The sequence below is a fragment of the Neofelis nebulosa genome, chromosome 8, assembly GCF_028018385.1.
Source record: "Neofelis nebulosa isolate mNeoNeb1 chromosome 8, mNeoNeb1.pri, whole genome shotgun sequence".
Classification (NCBI taxonomy): Eukaryota; Metazoa; Chordata; class Mammalia; order Carnivora; family Felidae; genus Neofelis; species Neofelis nebulosa.
The window spans coordinates 74,536,826-74,560,726 of record NC_080789.1 but is presented as its reverse complement, the minus strand read 5'-3'; the positions used below and the strand labels follow the sequence as shown (position 1 = coordinate 74,560,726).

General features: G+C 37.4%; 1 protein-coding gene across 3 annotated transcripts in view; it reads left to right on the top strand.

Moving 5' to 3' along the window:
- The window catches only part of LRRK2 (leucine rich repeat kinase 2), a 144,177-nt gene that overhangs the window by 20,121 nt on the left and 100,155 nt on the right, over positions 1 to 23,901 (top strand). For all 3 annotated transcript variants that reach the window (XM_058743103.1, XM_058743104.1, XM_058743106.1), the window contains 6 exons: positions 1,079 to 1,185; positions 5,637 to 5,766; positions 7,944 to 8,068; positions 14,309 to 14,421; positions 20,727 to 20,871; positions 21,440 to 21,579. In XM_058743103.1, the coding sequence (XP_058599086.1) occupies positions 1,079 to 1,185; positions 5,637 to 5,766; positions 7,944 to 8,068; positions 14,309 to 14,421; positions 20,727 to 20,871; positions 21,440 to 21,579 (760 nt within the window). The remainder of the gene's footprint in view (positions 1 to 1,078; positions 1,186 to 5,636; positions 5,767 to 7,943; positions 8,069 to 14,308; positions 14,422 to 20,726; positions 20,872 to 21,439; positions 21,580 to 23,901) is intronic.

Below are 23,901 nucleotides of genomic sequence, written 5' to 3'. Positions count from 1 at the left end.
TTTCTAGCTGATCATTAAAAATGCTGTATTAATTAATCTCAGGTGACAGAGATTGCAGAGCCATCTGTGACCTTCTCTGTTGCAGTGACTAGCCAGCAGTTTGTCGATATCAGGAGTTCGGTGTGGTCAGAAGCCTCCAAATTGATTTCCTACTTGATGTTGCAGTGTTGATGTGTCTTCTCTTTAGAGGCTTATTTGTAGCTGTCAGCTCTGGAGGAGGCTTTCTATGGGAGTGCCATTCAAGCCTCCTAAGAGCAGCCCTCTCTCTCAAAGATACAAACTGTAAACAGGAGTTTGGTGTGTATCAGAGTTGTTTCATGGCTGCAAGGCTCTGTGCTTTATCGCAATACTTGTGATGTTTGCCCTGGGTATGCTCCTGCTTTAAGAACTTTTGAATGACTTTTCTTCGAAACTTAAGTAGTGATAACGTACATCTCAAATCCTGAAAACCTGGATGCATATGGGTCCGTTGCCCGTCGGGAGAGAATTAATGACACAAATGCTGTTTAATCATATATCTCCATTTTAAAAGGCAACAGTAATACTTCAGAAAACTGTATGTTAGACCAGCATCCTAATCCACTTTGAGCAATCTTTTTAAGATTGTTAAGTTCTTGTTGCAGTTTATAAATTTCATTTCATAGCACACTGATTTCCTTAATATCCATAGGAAACCTTTAAAATATATTATTAAGAGAATATATATTATGCTCTACACTTTTAAAACTCATGCTGTTTCTTTATGATTTTTATTTTTTCTTGTTTCCATTCTTTTTCTCATTTTATCTTTTTCCTCTTAACACCTCTTTATATATTTGCTGAATCTTTTTCCCCCTTTACTGCTTATCAACTTTGAAGGAACAGAGAAATACTAATTTATTAGTATTTAGTGGATTTGAACTACCTTTTAAATGTAAAAACTGTTTACCTGTAATTCACAAAGTGACTTGTTAAAGTGGAGGTGACATGAAATCCTGTTTAAAGGCCTTGTTTGTTGTTAGACTAGATAATGATAAGGGAATATTTGAACTAATTATTCAAAAGGTTCCCGTTAATATTGTGATTTAATTTGTGAAAGGTTCCCAGCTCATAGGGAAGTGATGCTCTCCATGCTGATGCATTCTTCATCGAAAGAAGTTTTCCAGGCCTCTGCAAATGCGTTGTCCACTCTGTTAGAACAAAATGGTAAGGAGTACATCATTTTTGAATAAAAGGAAATGCGTTTTGTATTGTTTTAAACTTGTAAAGATAATACATTACAAAAAATTCACATAAGTAGATATTTACCTGATATGTAGATGTATTGATATATAGGTAAAAAGATAAAGAAGAAAAAAAACATTTTGATTTTTTTCCTGAATTTCTATGTGTGTAGTCACACATAACATGTATATATGTACAACATACATATATACAATATGTACAATATATTGTATATTTTCTATGTTTGCAGAAATGGGATAATAATACTTTTATAAGCAGGTTGTATATGTTTTCTTTTTTGTGTTGATAAATGTAAAATTTTGTATTATCATTTTTAATAGCAGTGTAGCTTCCCACGTATACCTATACTCTATTTTATAAACCATTTTCTCATTGATAGACTTTTACTTTGTGTTGAGTGGGATTTTTTTTTTTTTTTTTTGGTACCTATAATAAACACCAAATGGTCACTTTTTTCCATTTTATTTCATGTACTGTTCCTGTTATTTTTTTTTTGAAAGAAAACTTTCTAGATAATGCAATGTCTAGAGAGATAGTCACCATGTTAAAATCTGTTAAAATTGTCCTTTACATGTAAGCATTTTGTTATTAGGGAGAGAAAAATGGCTGTTATACCTTTGGAAAGACTCTGAGGTTTAAAATTGAGGCTCTGGATGTTCAGATTCCAGGCTCCCATGAACAGGAAATCCTGCCAGAAAATCTTGGGAGAAAACTCATCATAAAGGCATTTGGACTTGGCAGCTCTTTCAGAATATTTTTAGAGGGAGCAAAATAGAGAAAAACACTGAAAGCCCGAACCAGAGACCAGTGTTTGCATCACCTGCTAGTAGAGAACCTCCATAGAAATGAAGGGAATCAACAAACCAGTCCATGCATGTTTCTCAGTGCTGTTATTTAAGTCGAATCAAGAGGAAAATAATTTATTCTTCCTTTTCCTTCTTTCTCACTTTACCTCTCAGGTGGCATTTTATTTATTTATTTATTTATTTATTTATTTTTAAATGTTTGTTTTTATTTTTGAGAGAGAGAGAGAGAGAGAGAGCAGGAGAGGGTCAGAGAGAGAGGGAGACCCAGAATCCAAAATAGGCTCCAGGCTCTGTGCTTGTCAGCACAGAGACTGATGCAGGGCTTGAACCCACAAACTGAGATCATGACCTGAGCCTAAGTCCGACGCTTAACAGACTGAGCCACCCAGGTGCCCCTCAGGTGGCACTTTAATAAAAAAACTTGAGCTGGGAAGAGCCCTCACAGACAGATAGGGGTTGCCCTCTCGGATAGTAAGTCAGAGCAGGAGTGTTAGGAAAGGGAATTGCTGCCCTTAAATCTCCCATCTTCTACTGTGCAGAGATCTGGATAGGGATCTCCCTCCTGAAAATGAGGACCAGAGCCTCACTTGGTTGCTTTTGTGTGGCACATCGAGGAGAGGAGAGTAACCTTGGCCATATACAAATGTTGTGCTGGTGCTGTTGTTCTTTGCCCTGTGGAAATCTTTGATATGCCAACAAAACAACCAGTGAATGAGGATTAGTTACATGTGGAGTCAGCCTTGATTTTGATCAGAATCAGTGCCCTGCTCTTCCTTGTTCCTTACTTCTTTGTTCTCAGCCACCTGCTAGGTAAACAGTACTCAGATCCCGTGTATTATTCTTGGAGTTCTGCCTTAGGAGAGTATTAAGACCTTGAGCAGCTTGGTCACCAACCTCTGTGGGCAACTTCTCATTGAAAGACACTTGGAAACATGGAGTATGCAGGGTTGGGATGGGTTTTCTTGAAAAACAACAGGACTGGCAGGCAGAACTGGTTTCTGCCATGACGTTACCCAGGCCAAAGCTTGAACATCTTGTGTGACATTTCCCTCAATTAATTAGTTATCTACTTAATGAATTAAGTTAATATTTATTGAGCTCCTGCTAGACAGTGACCTAGGCATTTGGATTATCATATAAATAGTATACTCCCAGGTTCAGGGGGCTTCAACTGTAGTGGGGAAGACAGATAATAAGATTAAATAACAGGGGCACCTGGGTGGCTCAGTTGGTTAAGCGTCCGACTTCGGCTCAGGTCATGATCTCGCGGTCCGTGAGTTCGAGCCCCGTGTCGGGCTCTGTGCTGACAGCTCAGAGTCTGGAGCCTGTTTCAGATTCTGTGTCTCCCTCTCTCTGACCCTCCCCCGTTCATGCTCTGTCTCTCTCTGTCTCAAAAATAAATAAACGTTAAAAAAGATTTAAAAAAAAAAAAAAAAAAAAAAAGATTAAATAACATATGTGTGAGGTAGCTACGAAAGAAGAAAATGAACCAGAGAAGAAGGATGTGTGTGAGGGGTCAGAGGAGATAAAATGGTGACGAGGCAGCCAGGGAAGAAGGTGAATATTGGATAAAGAGCTGCAGGAAGTTACATATTATTATTGGCCTTTTAAAGCAGATAATTTATTACTAAAATGGAGCAGAAGAGATCAGGACTTTATGCAGATATAAGGTAAAGGAGATAAGGTGTCTAAAATGTTCTGTGAACTCTGAAGTCACTGCATGATGTAATTTCTATTAGGTCCAGTGTTTGATGAAATTTCTGTTCTCAATTTTTAAGTCAAAGGTTAGGTGAATGTCTAGGACAGTATGGTGCCTGGACCAGTAACATCTCCAGGAAACTTGTTAAAAATGTAAATTCTAGGGCCCTGTTCAGACCTGCTGAATCCCAACCTCTGGGGTTAGACCCAGCAATCTGTTTTTCAGCAAGCCTTCTGAGTAGTTCCAAGTTTCTCTGCAGTGCGAGCACTGCTGGTGTAGAGGGACTTCCATCTTTTAAAAGTATCCTCTTGGTTAGAAGTTAGCCACTTTAGGAGGGGTTATTGAACCTTCTGACATGACCAAGCAAAATAACCCAACTTATCATATTTTAGTGTGTGTTATTCTGGGCATCTTTAAAAGGTATGAATTTTTCAGATTTTGGCAGTATTTTAGAATGTGTATATCAATTCCACTTATTTCTGACTTTTCCCGATTTTCTATCATTTCTTCCTTTACCAGTTTGAGGTTGATAACTGATTTTCAAAATACAGATCTTTCTTGACTTATGATGATGGGGTTTTGTCCAATAAACCTGTCATAAGTAGAAAATGTTGAAAGTTGAAAATGCATTTAATACACCTAACCTACTGATCATTATAGTTTAGCTTTGCTGAACTGCAATGTGCTCAGAACACTTATGTTGGACTGTAGTTGGGCAAAATCATCTAATGTGAAGCCTGTTTTATAACAAAGTGTTGAATGTTTCACGTAATTTACTGAATGCTGTACTGAAAGTGAAAAACAGCATGAAAGGTAGAGTGTAAGTGCATCGGTTGTTTACTCTTGTTATTTTGTGGCTTGCAGCCACTCCCCAGCATTAAGAAAGAGTATTGTACTCTGCCTGAGAAAAGATCAAAATTCAAAATTTGAAGTATGGATTCTACTAAACGTGTATCACTTTCACACCATCACAAAGGTCGAAAAATCGTTGGTCGAGCCATCTGAAGTTGGGACCCTCTGTGGTACTTAATCTAAGTTTCATTTCCTGCCACTTTCAGAGTGTTGACCTGCAGTGTGTAATGTTGGAATGATATTTACACAGAGTCTTCAAGACAGTTTATACTTAAATAGACAGTATAAGATAATGTGCGTTTAGTGAAGGAAGTTTATAACAAAGAAAAATTATTCTGTAATCATTATTGCTGGGATATAGTTATCTTCCCACATAGAGTATAAAATCAGTTGTAAAGCATATTTATTAAGCTTTGGCATTGCTTTGTGAAATTATGTAATAATTTTGTCAGTGCTTTCCGTCCCTTTGCACATGATGGTGTACCTATAAATAATGTTTGTACAGTTCGCTGGGATGAATGGAGAAGGTAGCTCAAGGCTGAAGGCAGCCTGACATGGTTCCAGCCCCTGTCCCACCCTACTCCCCCTGCCCCCGCAAGGTGTGAGTGGATGGTCAGTACTGCATGCACCTATAACTTATTCCCAGCTCACTCGTGTCTAACATGCCTAGTAAGTCTGTGTAAGTGCGGTTATTTTGTGACACTGTTATAAATATTAGAATGAAATGCAACTTTCATTCTTATTTTGAGGGCATTATTTTAAAATATTTTCCTGCAAAAACATTCCTTTCACATGGATAGTATTATATTGGAACCAGTCATGTCTATGAATAAAACTTTAAAAATCAAAACCTCAACTGAAATTGTGAATAAGTGTGAAAAATTGAAAATGGTGCACATTTGAAAGATAAACATTAATGATCTTTAAGTTGCAATGAAATATAAATTCTACAGGTACTTTTCTATGAATTTGGACTATCTTAGCATTTTGTGTCTACTGCAGAATTATGAAAGTGTGCTTTTATTTCTATGAGTAACATTAAAAACATTTTATAGTTAATTTCAGAAAAATCCTCTTGTCAAAAGGAATATACCTGAATGTATTGGAGTTAATGCAGAAGCATATACATTCTCCTGAGGTTGCAGAAAGCGGCTGTAAAATGCTAAATCATCTTTTTGAAGGAAGGTAATACAGATTCATGAACTTATGCAGAATATATAAGGTTGGGCCAGGAATATATCAATGTTTCAAGCATATTTCTAAGAGTTAAAAGAAAAACATAAGACATTTGCAGATTGAAACATTGTGGAATATAATCTTATATCACCAATACTGTAGACTTATTTTATCTGCCTGTGGAAAGGGATGGCAGAGATTGTAGAAACATGTTAAATTGGCTTTTGTACTTTGTGCTTGGTGCTGACCACATTTTGGAAAATAGCAGTTGTACAATCAGTTTTTCAAATTATTGTGTATGAAAGGCATGAGATAAAATCAGAATATGGCTTCTGTTTTTTTCACAACAAATATTTATTGCGATTCTTTCATTTGAATTAACCTGGTCTTCTCTTCCTGCTCTCATTCCTTAGCTGGGAAGTCCAAAGATGTTAAGATTCCGTGGTTGGTTAGAGGCACAACAGGACCAGATCTGGGGGTGGATGATAGGGCAGGGTTGGGGGGTAGAGTGGTGAGTGGGGGGCTTAAGAGAAACCTGTTTAAAAGGCTGAAACTGAATTATGTACAGAAGGTGCCTACTGCAGGATACGCTCAGTGCCTTTTTGCATTTTATTAGGCCAAAGAATGTGAAGTAACTTTGGCCTAATCTGTGTGGATCTCAAACAAAAAAATAAGCTCTCTAGGAAACTGTAATGTGTAAAAGAAAAAATAATTAGCACAAATGTTGCAGTAGAAAATGATTTTGTGTCCTGGCTTTCCCACTAATTTGAGCCAGCCATTTGATGTCTAAACATCAGGTTCCTCTTTGGTAAAGAGGGATAAATAGTAATAACCTCATCAGTTGTAAGTTTATAACGTAAATATTAAATCACTTACTTCTTACAAAGTTAAGATAATGCCTATACATTGTAAGCACTCAATAAATCACAGCTGTTATTATTAATACTGTTATTAAATATGAATAAATGAAATGCAAATAGCATGGTAAAATGTATGTAGCACATTGGTAGGCTTTTAAGGAATAAGGTTATGTAGTTTTTAACATCCATCCAGCTAATTTATTTATGTTTATATATATATATCATATCTTTGAGTCATATTTCTTTTATTTAAATGTTGCTATTGAATATTTAAATTTAAAGTTGATCTCCAATGATGATTTTTATGGTCCCGGAAGTGTGCAAACCTTTATAAATGAGACAAACACCATGGAATAATCTACCCTTTAAGATTCTGTAGTTTATGTGCAATTAATGCTTCTGGCTGTTTCCTCATAGGTAAAATATACAGTTTTAGTCCTGGGGATTCAAAGATAACTATGACAGTGGGCGTGCCACTAAAAAACCCACTTTCTAGTTGGGGAGACTGATGTGTAAAGAGACAGTTACAATAAATACTGTGTGATAATGCAGTGGCAGGGATGAGTAAGGGCACAGTGGTTAGAGGAGAGTGAATGAAGTGGGATGACCAAACAAGAGAAGCTTACCGTGACCACAGAACCACGCGAAGTGAGGGCTTGGTTGGAGTAATGCACAGGTTTCAGTTAACATGGCACTGTACAAAGCAAGGCCTGCCTGTTTTACAGTTTGTAGTAAGTACCTACTGAAATCTAATCCAGTGGCATTTCTTCATATGGAAGAGAAAGAATAGCCAAAATACCTTAGAGAAACTTAAGACTTCAACGCAAATGAAACTAATTAAGAATACCATACAGGGAGTCCAGTGGTGTTAATTTGGAAGAGGCAGGTTGGTATGCTCTAAAGATCCCTGACCTTGGAGCTCGGACAGTTTTTGTGTTCCAGTCCCGGCTCTGTCACATTCTAGTTATAGGACCTTGATACGTCACCTCTGTCAGCCTAAACTCTTCATCTGGAAAATGCAGATAATAACACCTACTTTTTCAGGGTTGTTGCCAGTGACCCATGTGCAGATCAGAAGGGAGATGTGTCTTGTGAAACTAAATAAAAGAATTCCCAGGTTATTAGGAATTCCACTTCTTGAGGTCAGGGTTTAATTAAATAATAATTAAAATAGGTGTGCTCATATTACTGAATGCAAATGCATTTCCACATCGCCTTTTCTGGTAAAATAGAATGGTTCTGTTTTCCTGCACTTGTTTCAACTGGGTGTTTGTACAATGGAATAAGGTTGTGCTTTTAATAAGCGTTTCAATCTTATATTTCCAGTAATGCTTCCATGGATACAATGGTAGTAGTGGCCCCCAAAATAATAGCAGTTATGAAATATCATGAGGCATCATTATCAGTGCAGCTGGAGGCACTTCGAGCTGTTTTACATTTTATAGTTCCAGGTAAGTCACATAATGGATATGGGAAGAGATGGCAATTTCAATGGATTTTTTTGACTTTTTCTGAAATACCAACTTCCTAGGCAAAAATGAAAGGACCAGCTTTGCTCAACCAAAAGCAAATCTTCCCACTAATCCAAAAGTAAAAAGAGAGGAAAAATGATGATGTGGAAGGGTCAGATTAATTTATAAAAAAATTGGATAATTTATTTATACAAGCAATCACTATAATATAAAGTATGGAGCTTTGCTTCCAAGGAGAGTGTCAACCTCTGATAATTTTTTCTATTTCTGTTGCCATCCAAGTTTTGTTTTGCTTCTTGTCTGAACTATAAACATAGCTAACTAATTTTCACACTTTCTCTTTTGCCTCTTTCCGGTCCTTCTTTTACTCTGTGGTTGAATGAATCTTTCTCAAATATAACCCTGTGGCTTTTATTTATTAACCTCAGTAGCTTCTGTTCTCTCCCCTTTACCCCCCTGCTTACATCTGTTGTGACCTCACTTGTCCTTCCAAGCCTGTTTATTTTGTATTTATTTATTTTAATTTATTTTATGTTTTATATTTGAGAGAGAGAGAGATAGACAGAATGTGAGCAGGGGAGGGGCAGAGAGATGGAGACAGAATCTGAAGCAGGCTCCAGGCTCCAAGCTGTCAGCACAGAACCCGACGCAGGGCTTGAACTCACGAATGGTGAGATCATGACCTGAGCCGAAGTCAGACACTTAACTGACTGAGCCACCCAGGCACCCCCAAAGCCCATTTAAAACAACTGCTCCTCCATTCATTCAGTATATATTTATTAAGAACCTCCTTTGTTCTAAATATTGTGATGGCTGCCCAATGATGAAAAATGAATGAAGAAGGCATTATGGTACTATTATTGGAGCTTAGAGGTAGATGGATATGTAAATAGATAATTACCAGACAGTATGAGCAGAGCTATTACTGCCATAGGTATAAAAGGCTGTGAGAATATTGGTGGAGGCACAAGTAATTTAATCAAAGGAGTAGGTCAAGATTGAGATATTTGAAGTTGAAGGGTGTGTGAAGCTGACCAGGTAGGAAGGTTGGGCAGGACCCTTCAGGCAGAAGGACAGAGTGCACATGGTCTTGGTTGAGTAAGGTGTGAGGACATCAGTGCCTGTGGATGAATGTGGAAGGAGTGGCGGAGGCCTGAGGTTAAGGGCCTGACCACAGCACTGAGCAAGTGTGTGACTTTTTTGAACAGAAGTCAGTTCAGATTTATTAAAGGTGTTCAAAAACTTTAGTGTCATGAACAAGTCTGCAGTTTATAGTGAAAGCGCTGTGCTGTGGAGGATGATTGGCAGGGAGAAAGCCTCCTCCAGGGAGATTGCGTTGGAGGCCATGATGGTCAGGTGAGACATGGTGGGGGCCCAGCGATGGAAGCAGGGGAGACGGTGGATCTGAGAGACAGTGAGGACATACGTTTGATAGGACTTTCCGACTGCTGAATATCAGGGATGTACTTTTTGTTGCTCTGTAAAATTCCTATTCAGCCCAGGTTTTTTATTTTTTTTATTTTTTTTATTTTTGGGACAGAGAGAGACAGAGCATGAACGGGGGAGGGGCAGAGAGAGAGAGGGAGACACAGAATGGGAAACAGGCTCCAGGCTCCGAGCCATCAGCCCAGAGCCTGACGCGGGGCTCGAACTCACGGACCGCGAGATCGTGACCTGGCTGAAGTCGGACGCTTAACCGACTGCGCCACCCAGGCGCCCCAATGTACGCACTGTTTTTAAATGAAATCCTCATAAATCTACCAGTATCTTTAATCATAATCGTATTTTATGTTTCTAAGAATAAAAGTATACTCGGTACAAGAATATACATTTTTTCAAGGAGGGGGCTTTCTTCAGTCGTCGTCGTCGTCGTCGTTGTTGTTGTTTTTAATCCCCTGGCATATTGAACTAAAATAGCTGTTCAATTAGTAGATTTTGAATTGAGTCATGATGTGCTATTCATAGTTGTCATGCAACTTCCAAGGTATAATTTAACAGACATAATTTTGCTAAAAAATATTATTACAATTTTTTTTTGAACTTTGTAGATTGTAAAAAACAAAACAAAACAAAACAGAACCATTTTGATCATCCTTAAAGGTGCCAGCCTTAATCTTTTAAATTTTAAAGGTAAGCAGAAGACTTTCAGAACCAAATCTGTTAGTTAATAAAATAATCTTTTGGTTAAGAAACAAGTTTTGGGGGTGCCTTCAAGGCTGTCAGTTAAGTGTTCAACTTTGGCGTATGTCATGATCTTGCAGTCTGTGAGTTCGAGCCCCACGTCAGGCTCTGTGCTGACAGCTCAGAGCCTGGAGCCTCCTTCAGATTCTGTGTCTCCCTCGCTCTCTGCCCCTCCCCCACTCTCTCTCTCTCTCTCTCTCTCTCTCTCTCTCTCTCTCAAAAATAAATAAATATTTAAAAAAATCATACTGGGGTCACTTGGGTGGCTCAGTAGGTTAAGGGTCCAACTTCAGCTCAGGTCATGATCTCACAGTTCGTGAGTTTGAGCCCTGCATCAGGCTCTGTGCTGACAGCTCAGAGCCTGGACCCTGCTTCCATTCTGTGTCTCCCTCTCTCTCTGCCCTGCCCCACTCACACTCTATCTTTCTTTCTCTCAAAAATAAATAAACATTAAAACATTTTTTGAAGATAATTTTTTAATTGTTTTTAGAATTGACTCTGAAGCCACATTGATAGCAATAATCATTAGATATGTGAACTTATGTATTTAAAAGGTCAATTAAGTGATTTTCTTATAATGTTTAGATGTATTAATGGGTACCCTTGGAAATAATTTTATAATTTTAGGGTTGTATTTCATGTGTAGAAACACATATTTGTTGACACATTTATAAACATATCATTATATAAATACGTTTCTTTATTGTTATCTACTTTATTCTATGCTCCCATACCGTATTACTATACCATACTGCACCGTAATTTGCTATACTGTATCTTAACCATTCTATGTATCAATGAGTTAACTATAGTATCAGTACCCCAGTAGTTTTGAGGTTGAATATGATTCTGGTTTGAGCATGTTAAGTTGAGGTAGGTGCCTAAAATATCTCAGTTCATTTATTAACTAGCCCATATTCAGATTGTCTTAATTGTAACAAAGGTGTGTGTTATAGCAAATTTATATAATTCAGTGTCCAGTTCAGGCCCACATTTTGCATATGGGCTGTTAGGTTTCTTAAACTTCTTTCAATGTAGTAGTTTTCAATTTTTCCTCTTTTTTGGAACAATAAGTTAAAGTGATTGACCCGGTAGCTTTGTAAGATTTGTTTTAATGTTTACTTATTTTTGAGAGAAAGAGAGGCAGAGCACGAGCAGGGGAGGGCAGAGAAAGAGAGGGAGACACAGAATCCGAAGCAGGCTCCAGGCTCTGAGCTGTCAGCACAGAGCCTGGGGTGGGGCTCAAACTCACACACCACAAGATCATGGATGCTTAACTGACTGAGCAACCCAGGAGTCCCTCCAGTTTCTTCATTTTTTAAGATGAAGTAAACTTCATTTTACTCTACCCAAACTCCTTATAGTTTCTACAAATCTTGGGCACCTGGCTTCATTTCTTTTGGTCATTACTTCTTCTTTCCTTTTTATTATTTGCACACACCTCTATTTTGTTAACCACTATAATAGTTTATTTACATATGTGTTCTAAAGCTAAGCATTGGGCTCGAGAAAGGCAGAAACTAGGTCTTCCTGTTCTATTTCAGCTACTAACACAAACCAGGATGAGAGTAGACCTTCAACTGTCTCTTTGAATGAAATAGTAGAAAGCATATGTGCAAAAACAGAACTTTTAGCAACTTTACCTATTACCCTTCAGGGGTACAAGATCAGAGTTGATATAATTTCTCTCTTCATTTTATTTTTTTATCAATGTGGACTGAGCTTAAAATGGAAGTCTAATTTTTTTTTTTTTTACATTTTTTTAATGTTTATTTATTTCTGAGACACAGAGCGTGAGCGGGGGAGGGACAGAGAGAGAGAGGGAGACACAGAATCCGAAGCAGGCTCCAGGCTCTGAGCTGTCAGCACAGAGCCCAGCACAGGGCTTGAACCCACAAACCGCGAGATCATGACCTGAGCCGAAGTCAGATGCTTAATGGACTGAGCCACCCAGGTGCCTGACTCTGTGGCTTTAATAAAATGATAAGACAGCTATTTTAATAAAATATTGCGTTGGTTATTTTTCTTGACTTGGTGTCAGATCTAGAAGGAATAATGTAAAATTCTTTAAGAAAGGACTTATGCAAATTGGGAATTATATAGAGGAAGGTGATTATGAGTATAAAACCACATCTGAAAGAACATTAAGAGAAACTGAATTTGTTTAATCAGGAGATGGCTTGGGATGATATGAAAACTGTAAAACACCCCATTCATTTGTAGTTAGTAACAGTATGCTGAAAAACATGAAGAATTAAAATGTGTCAGGCATTGTTCGAAGTGCTTTATGTGTATGAATTTTTAAAATGCTCATAGCAACCCTTGAGACAGATCCCTGTTTTTGTGTGTGTGCCATTTTACAGATGATGAAACAAGCATGAGAAGTAAAGATTTTAAGGTCACAACTTATATAATGGAGTCAGGTATTCAACCTATGCAGCCTGACTCCTGAGTAGGCACTTTTATATATACATTTGTGCAACAAGCATACATTGAATGACAGATCTAAAACACTACGCTTGGAACTCTTGGTGATCTGGAGATGATTAGGTTATGGATCCTGCCCTCAAAATTTTGCAGTATGTACAATTTAAAGGCCTGTTACATGGAGAGGAAATTATATCCTTTATGGGTAGTAGAAACTCAAGTGATATAACAAAGACCAGAGATGAAATTTATGGTAATGTTCATTTGGTCTTAATGTAAGAAGGATGTTTATTAAGACTTATTACATGTGATAAAGTTTTTATTACTCAACAGGCCTCCTCTTAGTGGTTACATCTGCTTGCGATGTAATCGGCCGTTTCAGAAATTAACGTGGGCTTGGTTACTGAAAATAAGGCTGAGAGAGTTTAAGCGACTTGCCTAAGGTCATACAGCTGTAGTGAATGTCTGAACCTGTCTGAATATATTCTAAAATGAGGACTGAAAGCTCCTGGAGGGTGGAGATCCACCCAGCCTTTGTTATTCATTGTGTTATTCCCAACATGTAGCAACAGCTCTGGCATGTAGTTAGCATTTAAGTTTTTTGTTGTTGTTGTTGTTAGGTAAATGAAAAGCTATATATGCAGCCAGTTAATAGTTTGTGTTAATAAAAATTATTTAAAAAATCTTTTTTAATGTTTATTTTTAAGAGAGAGAGAGCGAGCACAGGGGAGGGGTAGAGAGAGAGGGAGACACAGAATCGAAAGCAGGCTCCAGGCTCTAGGCTATCAGCACAGAGCCTGGTGTGGAGCTGGAACTCAAGAAACACGAGATCATGACCTGGGCCGAAGTCAGACGCTTAACTGACTGAGCCACCCAGGTGCCCCTTGTTAATACAGATTATTAAAGTGAAAGATTATATAAAGAACTGCTTATTAATAATTATTTCTATAGGCATAGGTTTTGGAGACATCATCCATTCATAATAATTGTAGTATGTAGTATCAACTATGTAACCACTATTTTTTGACTTCTTATTTTTTAACAGTTTTAGGATAGTTTAATTACCATGTAGCTTAATAAGGAATATGTTTCCGGTGAGTAACTTAATACTATTATACAGCCTTAGAGGACTTTTAACAAAAGTACATGCTCTTTACCACCATAACGCTGAAACTGAAATCTTTTTTCTTTTCACTGTTGTTCCAGCTGTTCTTTTATGTCTGCATTTCATATCTGACCTTTTTATGTTGTAGCCCAAACAACTGAGCTTTTCTCAAGCTGTCCATTGTTGCATAAAAGTCTTGTATGAATACAGAGTATTCATACAAAAAAAGTATCGTTTGCTCTAGAAAACCTCTCCAGGTAGTAGCTCTTGCTACTTTAAATTCAGTAAACACCCACACACGTTGCATCTCGTTTACATTCAATGATAAACTTTTTATAATTTCTGGAAAGATAAGGGTTATTTCTTTGATAAGGAACTATGCAATTAGAAAATAGTACAACATGTGTATGTATTGTTAGGTTAATTATGATCACTTCTAGGAAGTGACAATCTGCTCAGCCTAAATCTTTATGAGAAACTTACTATTTATTTGTTTACTTATTTAGGCATGTCAGAAGAGCCCAAGGAAGATACAGAATATCAACATAAGCTACATATGGTTAAAAAACAGTGTTTCAGGAATGATATTCACAAACTGGTCCTGGCAGCATTGAACAGGGTATGTACAATATAAGTTTTCTGCCTTTATACCATTACCTGGACTATGGGATTTGGAGAAATAGAAGGGCTGTTTCAGTTTCAGTTTTCCATCTTCTGTTTACTATGATAGTAGGAAGTTATGTGGGTGGAGATGTAAGATGCCAACAGGGATGCAAGGTGTGAAGAGATGTACCATTCCAGCTGAGGGGAGTGTACTATTGACCACACACGTGGACAGGTTCTTTAGATTGCTGGTAACATAAATCCACTCCAGTCTACTCAATCAGAGAGAGAACTAAAGAGCTAGATGTTAAGCTAAGCCTCATGAGTGATGTCAGGAACTGTGGCTGCTGTTGTCTTCCTTTTGGGTCTTTTCTGGTCTGAAAGGTTCAGTCCATGAAGACACAGGGCACAACATTAAAAGCTTCTTCGATTGCCTGGGCTCACCTTGATTGCTCTCCTCAGAGATAACCTCTGAAATGGTTCGGTGTGCATTGTTTCTGCCCATTTTTAGATATTTACATATCTATATACATTTACATGTATTACATATATTTACATATCTATCTACATTTGCAATAATATAATTACTATAATCAACAATCATACTAAGTATGAAAAAAGCAGGGAATTAAATTTACATTGTGAAATGCAAAAGGAATTGATGGAATTAAGATGGTTTGGAGGCTTAATGTAAGATGAATTGGTCTTTATAAAAGATACAAGAGTAGGGATGTAAAGAATGATTAGAGTTAATGTTTTCATGAGAGGAAGAGAGCAGTCAAGGTGATTAATGGAAATGATTCCTTGTGATTTAGTATACTTTGAAAAATGTCATAAATCAGAATAGCCTGTAGAGAGATCTCCTTTAACAATTCAATTTAAACTGAACTTTATAATGTAATTGTCTATGATATATTTGAGTCATTTGTACTGAAACCTTAGTATGATTTTTGAGTATAGCAATATAATGGCTTGAATTCAATTCCAGAAATATTTGATGAAAACAAGTATGTGGAAGGAACTGTGTTAGGCACTGGGAAGACAAAAATGAACATGATTTGTGCCCTTCTGTCTTGGATCTCACAGTTGGGTGAGGGGAATAACAACAGCCATGCATAAACCACATGTTCTGCATTGGGACTTATGAACTATACTGGCTTTATGGACAATAGGCATGTAGAGGAGGGGGTGGTTAATTTTATTCATGGTATATGTTGGTGAGAAGCAAGGGGTACCAGAACAACTTTACAGGTAACTGTGATTCTGCATAGCCCATCTTTTCTAAAGTTATTGACTATAAGTGTGATATAGTAGAAGGAGTCAGCAATCAGGAGACCCCACCCTGTCAGTAAATACCGTGATGCCAAGAAAAGCACTCAGCTCCCAGGTCTTCCTTTCTTTTGCTTGCTACTTCCAGAAGCAGTGGTTGAGAAGCCTACCACTGCCTCCCCTATGTGTTCCGCCATTTCAACAGCTGAGCAATGACAAGGCATCTCACTAAACAGCGACTGTCATTTGGAGGCAGGGAGTTAAGGTCAGGGGGAAATAGAAGTGACAGTGTTTTAGTTTTAAAAACCTCCCCTGTTTTTAATTCCTAAAAGTTATTCCCCTAATTCCTCACCACTTTTGAGGAAAAAAAAATACCCTAAAAGAGGAACATAAGTATTTCTTTAGCTCTAAAATTCTGTGATTGCATGTCTCACTCTGAATAAATGTTACAAAGTATCATAGATTTTGGGCCCAAATACCGCAGACACCTGAAATGAATCACCTTTAAAAGTAAGTCTAGGGGCGCCTGGGTGGCGCAGTCGGTTAAGCGTCCGACTTCAGCCAGGTCACGATCTCGCGGTCCGTGAGTTCGAGCCCCGCGTCAGGCTCTGGGCTGATGGCTCAGAGCCTGGAGCCTGTTTCCGCTTCTGTGCCTCCCTCTCTCTGCCCCTCCCCCGTTCATGCTCTGTCTCTCTCTGTCCCAAAAATAAAATAAAAAACGTTGAAAAAAAAAAAATTTAAAAAAAAAAAAAAAAAAAAAAAAGTAAGTCTATTCTTGGAAAGCAGAATTCCCAATTAGGTAGAATTTGAGATTCAACTAAGGTTACAATGCAAAGACTATTGAAAGTATTTATTTACTTATTTGTTTTTATTTTTTTAATGTTTTAATGTTTTAATTTTTTTACTTTTGAGAAAGAGAGAGAGCAAGAGCAGGGGAGGGGCAGAGGGAGGGAGAGGGGGGCAGAGGATCCGAAGTAGGCTTTGCATTGACAGCAGAGAGCCCAGTGTGGGGCTGGAACCCATGAACCAGGAGATCATGACCTGAGCTGAAGTTGGACACTTAACCGACTAAGCCACCCAGGAGCCCTGGAAAGTATTTATTAAAGTGAATTTATGTTTGGATATATATAAAACTCCAGTAACATTCAGACTGAAGTTCAAATCTGTTGTTCAAATGCTTTATATTTGAACTCTTGAAAAAACAGTTTGGTTGGGTGTAAAATATTGGGGTTCATTTTCTTTAAAAACTTGTAGGCATTTCACTGTCTTTTAGTGCTGAATGTTTTAGGGGAAAAGTCTAAAACCAGCTTGATTTTTTTTTCTCACTTTAAAATGAGTGATATTTTCACCTGGATACCAAAGGATTCTTTTTCTTGAAATCCAGATATTTTATTACGTTGTATCTTAATTTTAGTCCTGGACTACGGTGTCTTCTTTTTAGCTATACATTCCATATTTTTATTTTTTCTGGGAAGTTTTCTTGAATTGCAGTTGACGTAGCTGGCAGCTAGGAAAGAGACTATTTTTGAACCAGGTGACTTGAGCTGGCTAGCTAGCTCATTGAGGAAACCATTTTAATTATTTATGTATTTTCTGAAAAACTTGGAAAATTGTGGGGCATAGGCAATAAGATGTTTCTGTTTAACATCTGTATGTGTCCTTCCACTGGCATTTCCAAAAATTTCATTCGGATAACATTGCTAAGTATAAACTAGTAAACTGATTTTAATTTCCATTTGAACAGCAATACATTATATCACTATTTTCAAGACAGAACATTTGATAACTGAAAGAAAAGACTAGTGTAGGCTTGTAAATATAAATATATACATGTAACATACTTTTATAAGTTTATTTGGTGGGGGGGGAGAGGCAGAGAGAGAGAGGGAGAGAAAGAGAGAATCCCAAGCAGGCCCTGGGCTGACAGTGTGGGGCTTGGTCTCACGAACTGTGAGATCATGACCTGAGCTGAAATCAAGAGTTGGAAGCCTAACTGACTGAGCCACCCAGGTGCCCCTGTATAAATATTTTCAAATTTATGAATCGGTCAGAAGTCAAATACCACTATTTTAAATTATCCAACAGTTTATCTGCGCTCCATCGTATGTAATAATGTGAAGCTGTCATTCTCTTTGCATGGACCAATCACAGGTTTCCTGATGTAAGGGAGTCGTTAGTCATCATACAACTGTACCTGAAATAAATAGTTCAAGATTAGAGGAGTTTAAGGTAGCAGAACCAATAGTTGAGTAGAAACTTGTTAGAGGGATGGTATTAAGAACAAATATGTATGCTTTATAAATATCTTTTTGATTTAATTTTTAGCGTAAAAAAATAAGCCTATGATGCATTTTGAGGTTAGGACTGGCTACCTGACTTGTGGGACCCAGAACAAAATGAAAATGCAGGACTCCTTTCTTAAAAACTAAGAATTTCAAGACGGTGGTAGCAGAGCATTATACCGAGTGTGGGGCCCTTGGAAGCACAGAGAACTATGGCTGCGCAGGTGCGTACGCAGGAGGCTGGCCCTGCCTAGGAAGTAGGAATGGTGGTACTATTCATCACACAGAAAGTTCAGTCTACAATCTAACATTTTCCTTTTTCTGTTTTCCTGATGAGTTAATAAACTTTTAGCTTTGAACATCCGAGTTTAAGATACTAGCGTCAAGCATAGAGTAATGTGGGCTTAGAGCTTAAGAGACTTTAAACTTGTGCTCTGAGTTATCTGCTTAAAGGATTCCGAGTCTCAATTTTTTTCATCAATGACATAGGGCTAATCATGGTGTTTCTACATTATAGGGTTATTATGAGGATTACATGGGTTAATACATAAGAAGTGCTTAAAAGGATCTCTGGCACATAGCGAGTGCTGCATAGATTTTGGCATTGTTGTTGTGGTTGTCGCTATTGTTGTTACGTTGACATGAACCATGTTAGTGTACGAAGTCCCATCCATAAATAGAAGGGTTTTAAGAAAAGAACTTTGGACAAAGTTTGACATTGAAAGAAGAGATTGTAAAGGAGATGGGCAAATGAATGGTTTTAAAGTTTGAGAATAATTAGGGGTGTACCATGTCATGGAAATCAAGGGAGGAAAAAGCAGCAGTTTGGTTGTTAAAGGACTTTTTTCTCTGAATGGTTTTAATTCAGAGTGGTAAGGACAGAAGTCTGATTATATGAAATTAAGGGGTAGGGAGAATGTGGAGATAGTGGGTGTAGATGTTTCTATTAATAAGTTTAGAAATGGAGGAGAAATGGTAGCTTGATGGAATGGAAGACCAATTAAGGGACATTGTGTCTCCTGTTAGAAGTTTTTCATCTATGAGGAGGGTGGTTATCCCAAGGCCTGAACCGTGGCCATCACTCAGGGTTTGTTGCACAGACAGTGAGTCATCTCATTTCATCCTCATAACAACCCTCGATTTTTAGGATCAGTTTAAGGTGAGGAGGCAGAGACACATGAGCCATCCCTCCAGCTTCACTTTGAACTACTTTGAATTTCTTTTCATTTCTTGAATAATACCTTCTGAGTAAATACCACTTCTGAGTAAATGTTATTTCATTAATTTTTAATGGAACTATTAAGTGAAAAGAGGCAGAATTTAAACCTAAATTTAACTGGCTCCAAATTGCTACCCAGAGAGTTGGTAAGATGGAAACAATGACAGGAAAGAGTATGAAGCGGGGCAAGGATATGAGTGTGTTGTTGAAATGATAGGTGAACTGATGTCCAAGCTGAGCAATTAGGGTGGAAGAGAAAGGCACAGGATGACAAAATGATGCTTCTCCTCATACCCTATAAAGAAAAAAAGATGCTGAATAAGGACAATTGAGAAGCATTGGAGGACTAGATTGGAAAGGAATGAAAGTCTGTTCGTTGACAGTATGGAAGTGAGAAAGGTTGGAGGGTAGATGGTTTTGGTTGAAAAAGCTGTAACAGAGCTTGAGATCTGACTTGAAACTCTCAGCTCCGTGGTGTATACCCACAGTAGTGCCAATCACACATTTGGAGTAGAGATACCATGAAACCAGTGTCTGTGTAAACAAAAGTGCTGTGAAGGATAGCATTGTAATTTTTGAAAGGAAAGCTATTAGGTGGGCATTCATATCATGGAAAACATTATGGAAAAGCAGAGATGGCCCATCCCATATAAGAGTTAGCTATATGTCACGGGCTTTTAAGAGAGAAGGTGTAACTGTGATTGTCCATGGTTGGAAAGTGTATTGACTGTTTCTTCTTAGTTAATAAGTAGGATAGTTTGGAAAAAGAAGTGGCCTGTATTAGGATACCTGTAAATGATGTCAAATCATCTGGAAGAGTTGAGATTAAAAAGTTGGAAGAGGTAGTGATTAACCTCCTGTGCTTTCTTTTCTTTTTCTTCTTCCTCTTCTTCTTTTTTGTTTTTGTTTTTTTTTTTGTTTTTGGCTCCTGAGTTTTTAAGGGAGACACATTTATATTAAAGTCCTAGACCTGACACATACTAGCTTTGTGATTTGAGCTCTTCATGTTCCCATATCTTTGAAATTTGGTGAATCTATCACATGAGGCTGTTGAGGGGTAAAAATGAGACATGACATATAAAACACTTAAAGAGCAGATTCTCGATTAGTATTTTCTGTAGGTGAGTGTCAGTATTGCATTTTACTGGCTAAATACACAGTATACAGGCGAAGGGCTCCAAGATCCCTGATTTGGTCTCATCTCAGCAATGTACAATCTGTGTGACTTTAGGAATATGCAACTCCTCTAACCCCCAGTAAACTCATCTGCTATTGGGAGTGATATTAGTATGGACTTTAGGTTCGTGTGAAAAGAGAATGCATGTAAAGTACTTAGCATGCTGTGTGGCACAGAAGAGGTACTCAGTATTAAAATGGTAGCTCTTATCCTTAATCATAATTAAAAAGTAATTAGTAATGTAAGGCAAAATCAAAGGTAATAATCTTCATTTGGACTAGTTTGTATTTTGTCAGTCTGTATCTGGCTTTAACTGAAGTAAGTATTAATAATTCATTTTAAATAGCAAATATCAATTGTCCTTTTGATTTCAGTTCATTGGAAATCCTGGGATTCAGAAATGTGGATTGAAAGTAATTTCTTCCTTAGCACATTTTCCTGATGCATTACAAGTATTATCCCTGGAAGGTGCTATTGATTCGGTACTTCACACACTTCAGATGTATCCAGATGACCAAGGTTGGTACCATTTGAAGTCAGGATTTAGGATAGATTTTTTTAATGGTTTTATTTATTTATTTTTGAGAGAGAGAGACGGAGAGACAGACAGAGAGAGAGGGAGACACAGAATCCAAAGCAGGCTCCAGGCTTCAAGTTGTCAGCACAGAGCCCGACGCAGGGCTCAAACCCATGGACCACAAGGTCATGACCTGAGCCGAAGTTGGATGCTTAACCAACTGAGCCACCCAGGCACTCTTAGGATAGATTTTTTTTTAATGTTTATTTATTTATTTTGGAACGGCAGGGAGGGGCGAGTGGGTGAGGGGCAGAGAGCATCCCAAGCAGGCTCCCTGCTGTCAGTGCAGAGTCAGTGCAGAGCCTTATGCAGGGTTCGATCTTGTGGGTGAGATCATGACCTGAGCCAAAATCAAGAGTTGGATGCTTAACTGACTGAGCCAGGCACCCCAGGATTTAGGATAGATTTTGTATAAGCCTTTAGCTATTGGCTGGGTGTCTTCAAATTTTTTCTTTAGTTTTGAGATTTAAAACCACTAATTTTATTATTTTTTTTCTTTTATTTTTCTAGAAATTCAATGTCTGGGTTTAGGTCTTATAGGATGCTTGATTACAAAGAAGAATTTATGCATAGGAACTGGGCATCTGCTGGCAAAAATTCTGGTTTCCAGTTTACAACGATTTAAGGATATGGCTGAAGTACAGATTAAAGTATGTGTATTATCTTGAAAGGAATTTGGGATCTTGTGAAGATTTCTCTTTCAGAGCAGCTGGTACAATTCCCACTTTGCATTAATGGAGATAGTCTAGTTAATTGAAACCTATTTATCATTTTGTAGTATTTTAATTATAGGTGAAGAGAATTGGATTGAATTGCAGAGATCCTGTGATTCATTATTAAATCTCTAAAATCAGCATATTTATTTGCCATTTGTCTTTTTCATGAAAGGGCAGAGAATGTGCTAGAGAAAGTCCAGTCAGCTGAGCTTTACTTGTTTAGATTTTAGGTAAATAAAAGTTACAATTTTTCAAGGTTTGTCATTCTCAATGTTTTATTATGGGATGCTTACCTCTAGTAGTTTTTCTCCTTGATATTTTTTTTTCTTGCAGTAAAATATTTTAAGTATTTTTCATCAAACAACATTTCACATGTGATATATAATAAGTGTTCCTTATTAAGAATGAAAGATGTTGACTTAGGGGAGATTAAGAAAGAAATTGGCTCAGATTTTTTTCCTATCACATATTTATTTTTATTGAAATATAATTGACATACAATATCCTATTTTTTTGTTAATGTTTATTTATTTTTGAGAGGGAGAGATCATGACCTGAGCCGAAGTCAGGTGCTCAACTGACTGAGCCACCCAGGCGCCCTGACATACATTATCCTATTAATTTTGCATAGTGATTTGGTATTTTTATATATTACAAAATGATCTCCAATTTAAATCTAGCTACCATTTATCATCATATAAAGTTACTACAAAATTATTGACTATATTCACCATGCTATGCTATATGTTATATCCCCATGACTTATTTATTTTATTACTGTAAGTGTGTACCTCATAATCCCCTTGACCTATTTCACCTGCCCCCAACCTCTCCCCAGTATGATACCGACAGTTTTTCCCTTTTATCTATGAGTCTGTTTCTGTTTTGCATTTTTTGTTCATTTGTTTTGGTTTTTAGATTCCACGTATAAGTGAAATCATATGGTATTTGTCTTTTTCTGTTTGACTTGTTCCACTTAGCATAATACCCTCTAGGTCCATCTATGTTGTTGTAAACGGCAAGATTTCATTCCTTTTATGTTTGAGTAGTGTTCAATTTTGTGTATACGTGTGTACTCCATCTTCTTTATCGATACATTTGTCCATCAATGGACACTTAGGTTCTCATATTGGCTATTACAACTAATGCAGAAATGAGCATAGGGATGCATATATCTCTTTGAATTGATGTTTTTATTTTCTTCAGGTAAATACCCAAGAGTGGAATTGCTGGGTCATATGATATGGGTATCTTTAATATTTTGAGGAACCTCCCTACTGTTCTCTATAGTGGTCACCCTAATTTACATTCTCGTCAACAGTGTACAAGGGTTCACATTTCTCTGCATATTTAACAACATTTTATTTTTTGTCTTGTTGATAATAGCCAATCTGATAGGTATGAGGTGATATCTCATTATAGTTTTCATTTGTGTTTCCCTGATAATTAGTGATGTTGAACAGATCAGCATCAACAGACATTGACCACATGTCTGTCTTCTTTGGAAAGATGTCTATTCAAGTCCTCTGCTCATGTTTTAATTGGGTTGTTTGTCTTTTGGGTTTTAAGTTGTATAAGTTCTTTATATATTTTGGACATTAACCCCATATTGGATGTATGATTTACGCATATCTTCTCCCATTCATTAGATTATATTTTCATTTTGTTGATGGCTTCCCTAGCTGTGCAGAAGCTGTTTGGTTTGATGCAGTCTCATTTGTTTATTATAGCTTTTGTTGCCCTTCCCTGAAGAGTATGGTCCAAAAAAATATTGCTAAAGCTGATGTCAAAGAGTTTACTGCTTGTGTTTTATGGTTTCAGGTCTTGCATTGAAGTCTTTAATCTATTTTGAATTCATTTCGTATGTGGTGTAAGATAGTGATCCAGTTTCATTCTTTTGCATGTAAGCTGGTCCAGTTTTCCCAACACCATTTATTGAAGAGACTGTCTTTTCCCCATTGTGTGTTATTGGTTAATTAATTGATCATATATACATGGGTTTATTTCTGGGCTCTCTGTTGTATATTATTGATCTATGTGTCTGCTTTCATCCCAGTACCATACTGTTTTGATTACTGTAGCTTTGTAGTATAGTTTGAAGTCAGGGGGTGTGATACCTTCAACTTAATTTTTCTATCTCAAGACTGCTTTGGCTATTCAAGGTCTTCTGTGGTTCTATACAAATTTTAGAGTTCTTTGTTCTAGTTCTGTGAAAAATGCCATTGGTATTTTCATGGGGAATGCATTAAAGCTGTA